At 31.8% G+C, this 11,583-nt stretch overlaps 1 protein-coding gene across 1 annotated transcript; it reads left to right on the plus strand.

The window, feature by feature from the left end:
- Window positions 1-1,234: 1,234 nt before the first annotated feature.
- On the plus strand, window positions 1,235-9,036 carry LOC111699720 (glutamic acid-rich protein; the record flags this gene model as incomplete). Its single annotated transcript, XM_023470447.1, has 7 exons — window positions 1,235-1,310; window positions 3,543-3,649; window positions 3,991-4,093; window positions 4,772-5,237; window positions 6,521-6,608; window positions 7,789-7,852; window positions 8,908-9,036. Coding segments are annotated over 7 exons (1,033 nt in total), but the record flags the coding sequence as incomplete, so codon positions are not given.
- Window positions 9,037-11,583: the final 2,547 nt, after the last annotated feature.

Consider the following 11,583-nt stretch of genomic DNA (forward strand, 5'->3'; position numbering starts at 1 on the left):
CATCGGACTGGGATGAGAATAATATTGATCAATTTATATTAATTATATTAATGATGGGACATATTTCAGTATGAAAATTATTATTTCCATCCTGAGCTGAAAACTTTAGAATGGGTGATATCCAGATTAATGCTTGATCCTCTCTTTATCTTAATATCGAGACTATCCTAATCTTGCACTTGTATCCTAAAAAGAGTATAAAATTCAACCAATCAAAATCGCGTATATGAAGCCGATAAATTTGAAATTTGGCGCGTCATTTAAGATTATATACAGAAACGGGAGGAACTCTCTAAATTAAAAAAAAAACGGTTTTTGATTTATCTCCACTATATCCAAGAAAGAATAGTTTAAGAAGAAAATCAAAAGCGTGTCCATTGGATACTCAGATTAAGTAATCGGGATTAAGGATATCTCATTCTGAAGTTTTCAGCTCTGGGATCTTTTGATTCTAGTCGAATATTTGTCCTGCAAGAACTTGAAACTATGTTTATTTGTTTAATAGTCAAGTTGAAAGGTTTGACTGTGGTCATGTTTATATGTTTTAAAATCTTGTTATTCTAAATTACAGAAAAACCTTGGTTTTTCGGACGCCTATAAAGCGTTATACAGCATTTTGGACTAAAATAAGCTTCTTTTTATTTTCATGATGTTTTAAGCTTCTTCAACTTTTGATACTTTTTGCTGACCTGTCGAGTTAATAATATTCATGGTGGTAGTGTCAAACATCAAGAAAAATGGTCCCTTGATATAAATATTTGTACTGAGAACATGGCATTTAAGAAAGTTGAGACTTAAAGTGATGAGTATACAAAATATGCATTGTTTTATTCTCAATATCATTCTGCAACAGTTTTTTGTTAATTTCCTAGAGAACGATTTTTGGACCCCCCCCCCTTCCTATCAATTTTCATGGATCTTACAGAAAGTGCCTGAACTTAACCTAACCCGTGGTCGCAGCGCTCGGCCCAGAAAGTGGCTTAACCTAACCAAATCCTAAATAAATACTAAAGTGGTCATGTACAAAATTTATCATTATCTATTTTATCAAGGCAGCATGCCTTTCTACTTCATGGTGAAAAAATGTTGGTGATTTTTTAACATTCTTTTTTTTCATGGTTACGTTGTGATACTTGCCAATCTTTAAATCAAGGATCATTTGAAAAACGTCTTCAGTATCTTAAGAAGTAATTTCAGAAACATTGTCTTTGAATGATAAAATGTTTCTGTGCAGGTCTCCTAACAGAAAACTTAAAGAAGCAACAGATAGAGTTGGCGATAGATTGAGAGCTTATGCTCAAAAGTTTAAGGTATAAATTCTTCTTCTTCTTCTTCTTCTTCTTCTTATTCTTATTCTTATTCTTAATCTTATTCTTATCCTTACTCTTACTCTTACTCTTACTCTTAATATTATAAGTGTTATTTGTATTATTATTTTCGTTTGTGTGGTGTAGTTGATAAAATATTTACACATATTCATTTATCCAAATCTTCTTATAAAAGCGTTCTGTACTCAGCTACATTTAATATATATTGTCATAAATCATTGTTCAGAGAGAACCAGAAAACCTAAGAATTATCGTCCTGCATTTATTTCTTTTGATTATAAAATGGCATTAAGATCTACCACGGGCAGCCGTTATAGTACATTTGAATTTCCGAGCCGGGTCAGCCTTTCCGGTCCCAGTTTGTAGTGTATCGCCTGGACGTTGGGTAAATAAAGCAGACACTCAATAGGACTAGCTGGTGCAACAGGTTGACGCGGTCAGACTTTAGGTTGAATTTACTTTTACTAAGGGTCAGAGGTGCGTGCTACGCATTCTAGTCTCTTGGAGAGAAGGAAAAAATGCATTTTGACTCATATTTCTGTTTCATACTATAATTCCTCAATTTGATATTTTAGCGCCAGAAATATCAAATTAAATAAATAGACAACTACAATGTCTAGCAAGTCATTCCATTTAAGAAATTCTTGACAATCTGATTTCTGCATATAGATTTATAGAACAGTTTAGTTTACGAACAAAATGCAATATTTCCCTATTTTCCCTGAAAATTCACATTTAGCTTTCATGAAAATAAAGGATTATTTTCCAACAAATATTTAGACTCGTTATTTATTAGTTTCTCTCTCAGTAATTCCTTTAAATCTTCACGTGAAATACTAGACTTTGCTTGCCTAAAGATCATATCAACCTGTCAACAAGGAATTTATTTCAAAACCTAGCTCAAATTCATTAAATTCGAACTCTTGATTGGAAAACTTAAAAAAAATATTTTTAATAAACCACAGAATTTTTAAAAGATTTAAATCCGTTCAAAAATATGAAGATAATGTGAGTCCAGAGTGAGGACAGACCGACAATGTAAGGTAGATGAAAAATTCTTTTGGATTCATTTGAGACATATAAAATTTTTTAAAGATCTGTAAATCCTGAGTTTGAGCGCCAAGTGGACGTTCAAAATCGTATTTCTGGGTGGATACGTTTTTAGTATTGATTTTTTTATTATTATATAACGACGACAAAAAATGGAAACAAAATTCTACAGTAAACTAATTATTTGTTTACGAAATAGAAATTGACTCTTATCATCGAAAATAAGTAATCTCATTCAATTATTTCTATAATCTCTCTTAATCACAAAGATTTTCTGCAGATTTCCTGGAATTTTTATTAAAGAGACGACATTTAAAGAAAATGAAGAAATCTGCGAACAAATTCATCGAAAATAAGAAATTCAATATGATGATGAAAAAGGAAATATTTATTTCTAACTCAGATTTATTGACAAATTTAATTTGAAAAATATGTTCCTTAACATCTAACTAGTTAAATATAGAATTTTTACTATATTTTCCGTCGTCGTTACTTAATAATTTTAAAAAAACAGATTCTGAGAACGTACTCACCCAAATTCATGATATTGAACGTGGACTTTGCGCTCAAACATAGTAATTATACATCATGAAAACGTTCTATTAACACTGCATACTCAGTTTAACTACCTTACATATGCCGGTCTCTCCCTTTAAAAAATAATTGAGTGTTTTTGAATTTTATAATCCCTATATCTCTCCAACGCAATGTTTAGACCTTTGATATGTTAAACTATGAATTCTGTTGATTCAAAGTTTCAAAGGAAATCAGGAGTTTGTGGCTAAAGCTAAATTCCTTTGAGGGATATGGAATCATGTGTACTTTGTAACGTCCCCCTTTTTAAGGATATATAATTAATATAAATAATACTTTCCCCAACCTATTGGACGAAACACTTCCAATTTTATCATACAATAACATCCGGGTTTGCCAATGTTGACTTGGCAAATCCCGTCATTAAAGTGTTGGTTTAAAGAATATATCTATGTAAAATTATGTACATTAATCTAAAAATGTAGATATCTAAAAGGAATTAGTGATTAAAACCATGTTTATTAACTGAAGAGTGTAAATCCGAAACAATTTGTATTAATGAGAAGTTGCTCTGATTATTGCTTTACAGTTAAATATATATATATATATATATATATTTATATATTCAAGGAGAGTAAAGAGAAGGATAGAGGGAAGCAGGATGTAAAAAGATCAGCTAGTGCTGGTAGATCTGACACAATAGAGGAAGAATCCACCGAAGATATAGAAGCTGAAAGGTAAAAATATAGAAAATGAATTAGAAAAATTACCAGAGCTGAAAACTTTTGAATGGGATATTCTTAATCCTGATCGGATAATTAATCTGGAGATTAAAAATGAGAGGAGAACAAGCAATATTTTAATCTCGAGATTAAGAAAAAGAGTGGATTAAGCATTAATCCCGATATCCACCATTCTAAAGTTTTCAGCTCTGGGATCTTTTGATTCTAGTCGAATATTTGTCCTGAAAGAACATGAAAATATGTTTATTTGTTTAATAGTCAAGTTGAAAGGTTTGACTGTGGTCATGTTTATATGTTTTAAAATCTTGTTATTCTAAATTACAGAAAAACCTTAGAGCTAAGAGTCTATATGATAGATCTTCCAGAAACCATGATTTAATGAGTGTCTCATCAACAGACAGTGCAGATCTAGAAATATCAGCAATAAAACCTCTCAGGGTAGGTTTATTACTAGCTCAGGGTAGGTTTATTACTAGGTTAGGATAGGTTTAATACTAGCTCAGGGTAGGTTTAATACTAGCTCAGGGTAGGTTTAATACTAGCTCAGGGTAGGTTTAATACTAGCTCAAGGTAGGTTTAATACTAGCTCAGGGTAGGTTTATTATTAGGTCAGGGTAGGTTTAATACTAGCTCAGGGTAGGTTTAATACTAGCTCAGGGTAGGTTTATTATTAGGTCAGGGTAGGTTTAATACTAGCTCAGGGTAGGTTTAATACTAGCCAAGGGTAGGTTTAATACTAGCCCAGGGTAGGTTTAATACTAGCTCAGGGTAGGTTTAATAATAGCCCAGGGTAGGTTTAATATACTAGCTCAGTGTAGGTTTAATACTAGGTCAGGGTATGTTTAATACTATCTCAGGGTAGGTTTAATACTAGATCGGTGTAGGTTTAATACTAGCTCAGGGTACATTTAATACTAAATCAGGGTAGGTATAATACTAGCTCAGGGTAGATTTAACACTAGCTTAGGGTAGGTTTAATACTAGCTCAAGGTAGATTTAATACTAGCTCATATTGTCATGTTTCGTGGGACACCCTGTATGTCTGAAGAAATGTAGACCTTATTTGAAAATTTTGGATTTAAAAATTATTTTATTTTATTTTTTCTTATGTTTTAGAAAACTTCTAATCGGAAGGGCAGATCAGGGATGGAAGAAAGCAAAGGGAAAGGATTTTCTTTAAGCGTGGAAAACGAAACCTTCGATACAGAGCAAATCAATGAGAAACTCTCAAAAAACGATCCAGAAAATGAACCTTTTTGGTCGGAATTATTTCAGAAAGATAGTTTCCCTACAGAGAATAAAGAAAAAAAAGAAATAAGAAAAGAAAAACTATCCGATGAAACTATAAATCAGAAAAATAAGGAGAAAGAAAACGAACGAAGTATTCCAATAGAAAAAGAAAAGAATGAAAAGGATAAAAAGGATGAAAAGGATGAAAAGGATGAAAAGAATGAAAAGGATGGCAAGGATGGCAAGGATGAAAAGGATGAAAAGGATGAAAAGGATGACATGGATGACAAGGAAGAAGTATGTGTGGAAGGGATTAGGGATCTTCCACAATCACTTCCTGAAGCTTTACAGCGTAAGTTCTAAAATATAGTTTAACCCAGAATTTTGGAGAAATTGAACGATATTATAAAATGTCGTCTTCTTAACCTACTGAAAATGGAATGCGACAAATATCAAGATTTTTAATTAAATAATTATGAGAAGCTTGTTATAATGGTGTGTGCATATTTTATGGCTATTTATTTATTTTTACAATTACTGAAAAAAAAATTATTGAAAAATTGTCAAGACGACATTTTATAAGTTCTTTCGATGACTCTGAAACTCTGGGTTAATTTGTAGTAATTTTTTCTAGATTAAGGAGCTGAATACTAACCACACACTCTCATTTTTGTATTTATTAGTACAATCAAGACGATTTTCGATTTTAATTTTTATTTCTATCAAGCTTCAAAATCACACGTAAATGAAAATTAAGAGAAACTATTAATTTACAGACTTTCTTTGTTTACTTGTAAACTTGCTTATTAGAAATCAAAACTTAATTACTAAAGTCGTCTTTATCTGTCTTTAATGTTATTTTGTAAGAATGATTTTATTGCAAAAACACCTTTCTGCAATTCCTGATATCTTCCAAACATTTTTGGATAAACACATTTGCACAATTTTCTCGAAGTTGAAATCTGCAAAATAATGTAAATATATGTTTGATTGTTGAATAGAATTAAACTTAAAACGTTTATTTGACATTTTCAAGTTTAAAGATTATTTTATATGTTTTAATATCACTTGTTTCTTGAGTCTACATTTAAGATTATTTTTCAAGAATAAGCCCTAAATTTATTCTTTCGTGGAAAATCTTTGAAATTGTAAAATTTTTAACTAATGGTTATATAATCCTTCAAGGAACTGTAAACGTAATTTCAAGTGCCTTTCCTTTTTAGACTTCCATGTCCGATTCACAATGGTAAATATTAAGATGTTAAGTGTTAATTTCTGATAAAGTAATTAAGAGTCTTTCTCACAAAATCTGATTTTCTTATCCCTTTATCTTTGCAACCCAAAGTCATAAATCTTAGATATTTCAAACTATGAATTCTGTTAGGTAAAATAATCTAAGTTTAAAATATCAAAGGTCTACACTATCAGGTAGCAAAGATATAAGAATTTAAAAAATTTAATTTGTTGCAAAGACTCAATTCCTTTCTTATATTTATGTGTTGCTGCATAATTTCAAAAGTATCTTTTATAGATACGTCACTATGAATAAATATAATAATTACCGTTGTGAATTATACATTCCACTTTATAAATGGAGGATTACATGAAATTACGTTTCTTTAATCTCTGTTATAGTTGCGAGCCAGCAAATGGAGTATTTAACCCGGCAATGGGACACTATTAGCGACGAGGATATTAGTGAAGAGATTAGAAAACGATTAAGGAAAACCTGTCAACTACTTACTGTACAAATAGTATTTAGAGGATTTTATAAACTTTATGCATTTAAGCCCCCCCCCCCCAAAAAAAAGAAATAAATAAAGAAGATAAAGATAATCAACCCACGCACCTCTGACCCTTAGTTAAAGTAAATTCAACCTAAAGTCTGACCGCGTCAACCTTGTTGCACCGGCTATTCCTATTATGTGTCTGCTATATATACCCAATGTATACAGTACGATACAGTACAAACTGGGACCCATCTCGGAAATTCAAATGTACTACGGCTGCCCGTGAACCATTATGGGTTTGGTTGGTTTACACAACTGTTTTGGCTGAGCGCCGCAGCTTTTGCAGAGGAGTTTAGTCTTTGGTATATACGCAAATTTTCTAATCCCTATATATCTTTACAAGCTGTTGATGTAAACATTCGGTTTCAATGATTATAGGAATGAGAAAATAAGAGTTTGTGGCAAATACTCAATTCCGTGATCCTGTATTTGGAGATTATCTTTCGATTTATAGAAATAAAAATGCAGTTTTGAAAACCAACTGTACCCAGTCTTCTCCGTAGTATTGCGTATTCATTTATGTGCTTTTATTATCATTAAACCCTTTAAAGGTAGTTGAAATAAGATTTTCTATCATTGAGAAATTTTTTAGGATTCATTTTAGGAGTATCAGACATTTTGAGACATTACGGAAACCAATACTTGAATAAGATTACCTATTTTCGATGATAAGAGTCAATTTTTATTTTCTCAACTTGTTCCAAACAACTGATTAGTTTACTGTACAATTTTGTTCCTAAACAACTAATTAGTTTACTTATAGAATTTTTGTAACATTTTTCACAGTCGTCATTAAATACTTTAAGTAATACCGTTTCTCAAAATCAACTCTTCAAAATGGACAATCTATGAGGATTAATTTTGAAGACTGCATTTGCGTTTTTGCTTAACAAACATACAAGGTAAAAACATCTGATTGGTCTCAAATGAGTCCTAAAAAAGTCTCAATAATACTGTAATCTTTGTTCAACTACCATACATTGCCTGTCACTCCCTTTACAACTATACATATATTCCTCTGTTGGAAGAGGGTTTTGACTGCTTCGAAAAAAAAATAAAATATGTGTTCTCCGATAATGGCTTTATAGATGTATATGACAGTTGTTTGTCCAGTGGACAGATGGAGAAGGATTCAAGTTCACGCCCTCGTCGGCCATCTTGTGATGTAAAGCCTGGGGTATGTATTTTATACAATACTGGCTGCAGTGCCCGGTGTTTCCCGTGATATTTTCGAAACACTTGAAAAAAATTAGGAATTTTAAAACAAATTTGAATTTTTTAAAGAATTAGAATTTTGAAAAAAAAATGTATTTTATGTTACTTCCAGAGTACTGAATGGTTTCCTTAAACAAATTCAGCTAATTTGGTTCAGCCGTTTGTCCAGCAGTAGATACCATATATATAAATATATATATGAGCGAAGAGCTTTATTATATAGATCAACCCCCCCCCCCCTACCCTTTCAACCCACGCTCAAAATATAATGTAATTAAGAATCGTTTTTTCCTTTTAAAAGGGAATTCAGTATTTGCTACAAACTCAAACTTTCTACTCCTGATATCTTTGCAGCCTGATGGTGTAAACCTGTGATATTTCAAACTTAGATTATTTGATATAACAGAATTCATAGCTTGAAATATCTCAGTTCCACGAAATTGTGTTGCAAAGTAGAAATATGGATTAGAAAATCTGAGTTTGTCAAAACATTTTAAGCATTTTAAGAAAGCAAAAGTTTAAATAAAGGTTTTTAAACAAAAACTATAAGGGCTTTGCACTTTGGTCATATTTTCAATCTGTGCGTTAACAGATATTAAACTTAACCATTTTTTTTAAATAGGGAATTTATCGTTATTTTAATGTACATCTATTTCTTATTCTTTCCGTTCGTTCGTAACTAAAAAATTAATGATTCTCTCCATTTGTTATTTTTTTTCATTAATTATCTTAAACTCTTGTTTATTTCAAATTTTGTCTCTGTGGTATTTTAGTAATTTTATTCAAAAAAAAGTATGATTTTTTTTGGTAATTCCAATCAGGAATTAAATAATTCACTGGAACATTATGATTTATTTAATGCACTATCCCTAATTGACCCTAATCATAGTCTGTGTCATATTGTTCAACTTGCTCTGCCTCTAGCGCTTACTTGGAAACCAATTCTTCTATTACTTTTCATTATTTGAGTGTGATTATTTGCATTAAATAATATTTATCCAATGTCCATGCTTGCAGGATCATCTTGAGTCTCCGACAGCGGAGGTGTGTTCGGAGAAGATGATGCGGAGCATTTCGGATTCCTCTAGCGGAAGATCTAGTAAACATTCTTCACCAGGGAAACAGAAACAACGGCGGTCTGGGTAATCTTGTTTTACTAAGTACAACCATATGCAGTCAAAATATAAACAAACAAAATGTGAACATAGTAGACGAAACTCTTACAGATTACAGCTTTCTCAGTAGGTATCACTATACTAAATCAAAGAATTATTTGAAAAGACGATATCGAATTCGTCACTGAATTCTCATGTTTATTGGGACACCCTGTGTATGTATATCCTTAAGCAACGTCTAAACAGCTGAACCGGCAGGCCCACATATTTTTTGGAACATCACACTTCACATAACCAAAGAAAATCCACCAAAAAATCTAAAAAATCTGTGATTTTTTCTCTTAGATTATTCTATTTGTTCCAATCCCAATACTTTAGGCCTGGAAGTAAAAAGAAGAGAAAAAAAGATGTTCATCACAGTCAACAGGAGTCACGTGTTCAGCAAGATGCACGTGTTCAGCAGGAGACACGTGTTCAGAATGTCCATCTAGAGAAACGTGTTCATAAATCGGATTTGTCATATTCAAGAAGGAAAGCTAAAGAACCGGTTCCTTGTAGGTAAACAGACTTTTTAAATGTTAAGTGACCCTCTATACAGATGGTAATGCTTGATTTACAACAGAACCCTTGAAACCTTAATCTGATAAAATGTGGGAGATAACGTCGGTTCCCTGACTCGAAGAATGATTTTTCTAGTCTGGTTTATCAGCATGAATGCGTAGGTCACTTGTGTGCACTGAACCCGCAAATGAATTTATAAACATCTTAACGAAACACAATTTTTGAGTCTAAATTCAAACTTGATCAGACGAAGCGTGTAAGGTACCACTGCCATCTTTGCAAATAGAAATATTGTTTAAACTGTATTGATATACCACCGACCACCATAACAAATCTTTTTAGATTTTCAACTTATTTTAAAGCACTTTAATTAAAAATTCCTTGTTTTAACTAGAACATTGTTTTCCTAATCGCTAATTAAAAACTGTTAAAAACGAACAAGAGAGGTTCAAAGTAAAACTTGAAACAATAAAATTACTTTTATGTTTTTAATTAAATAAATACAAATCTAGTTTTCCTCAAATCTTTACCATTCTTCACCATTTCTCATCTAGTTTTTTCATGATTTTCAATAAATAAAGAATTGACTGAACTGATCAGGCCCAAATTGTCTTTTTAATGGCCGATGGAATTTGTCCCTGTGCATGTGTCTAGCATTTTGGACCATAGAGAAAAATAAAGAAAATGATAAATTAATTCATATTTTCTAAAAGTATGTTTTCAAAATGAAATGATAATCTTAAAGGGACTGTAAGCGTTATAATTTCAAGTAACCCTCAATTAAAAGATGGCAATTCTCGATTCACCGGTATCTTTAAAACCTTCATCTGATCAGTAATGTGGAAGATATTGTCGTTTTTCTAGATTTAAAAGTGCTAATTCTGATAATTTCAACATTCTTTCCTGCAGTTGAATTGCGCAAATCACTTTTGTCGAGAACCACAATTGATAAAAACAATTTTTTGAATTTATAAACATTTCTGTAAATTTAATTCATACTTGATCAGACATAAGGTACTAATGCAAGGAAAGTTATTACAGAAGTGTACGCTTTTTTTGTACTGCAGTGTACTGTCTTTGGGCGGAAAAGTAAACACAAGACAAATGTCACAGCCTGACATGGGATCCATTTTCACAAAAATAATCTATGAAATATTCTGGTTATAGGAAACTTTTATGTGAATTATCAAAATTATCAAAAATTAATGCTTTTAACCTCCTCGGATACTAAACGAACACTGATGCATCTATTCATGTTTACAAATTCCGACCAGAGAGAACTGGTTTCAATATGTACGTAGACTATACACAACCGCAATTTACTTTCCTTGCATTAGAACCTTGATCAGACACAAGCTTTTCGGGGTACCGTTGTGAATCGGGTATTAAAATCATTGCATGGATGGATGGTCACTTGAAATTACGCTTACAGTCCCTTTAAACATATGTCTGTCCGGTTTTATTTTAAAGCAAAGTATTTGCAACCTTTAAGGAAAATATTGAAGCTTTGTATTAAACATAATACTTGGGTAAAAATCCCCCTCTCTTCTCCCCAGAAATAGGATTAAAATATATATACAGGGTGTCCCAGAAAACACTGTATAGTAGGGGTATTAGTAACTGAGGAAACAATTTTCGTTTAAATTTTACGATCAAGGTGTCATTCGAAAGCTCTATATTTCAGTTATTTCATGATGTTAAATTTTTCTTTCTAGGCCTCATACTTTTTTGTTACAACCAATTATTTGAGCGCAAGTCTAAAATCGATTTCCCGGATTTTTCAAAAATTGTACTCTCTTTTTGTCTGTTTTTTGTTTGTCCGACCGAACATAACTCAGAAACCCTTGGACCAATTTTCCTCAAATTTGGATTGAAAAACTTGGGAGAACTACGAGAATGATTCTAGTTTTTAAAAAAAAAGATTTTAAGTTGCGTGGGTCCACTTATATGGGGAAAAGTAGCTGAAATCGTAATTTACGACAAAGCGCGGGAAACGGCGGGACTATGACTATACCCT

The sequence above is a fragment of the Eurytemora carolleeae genome, unplaced genomic scaffold (assembly GCF_000591075.1).
Source record: "Eurytemora carolleeae unplaced genomic scaffold, Eaff_2.0 scaffold262, whole genome shotgun sequence".
NCBI lineage: Eukaryota > Metazoa > Arthropoda > Copepoda > Calanoida > Temoridae > Eurytemora > Eurytemora carolleeae.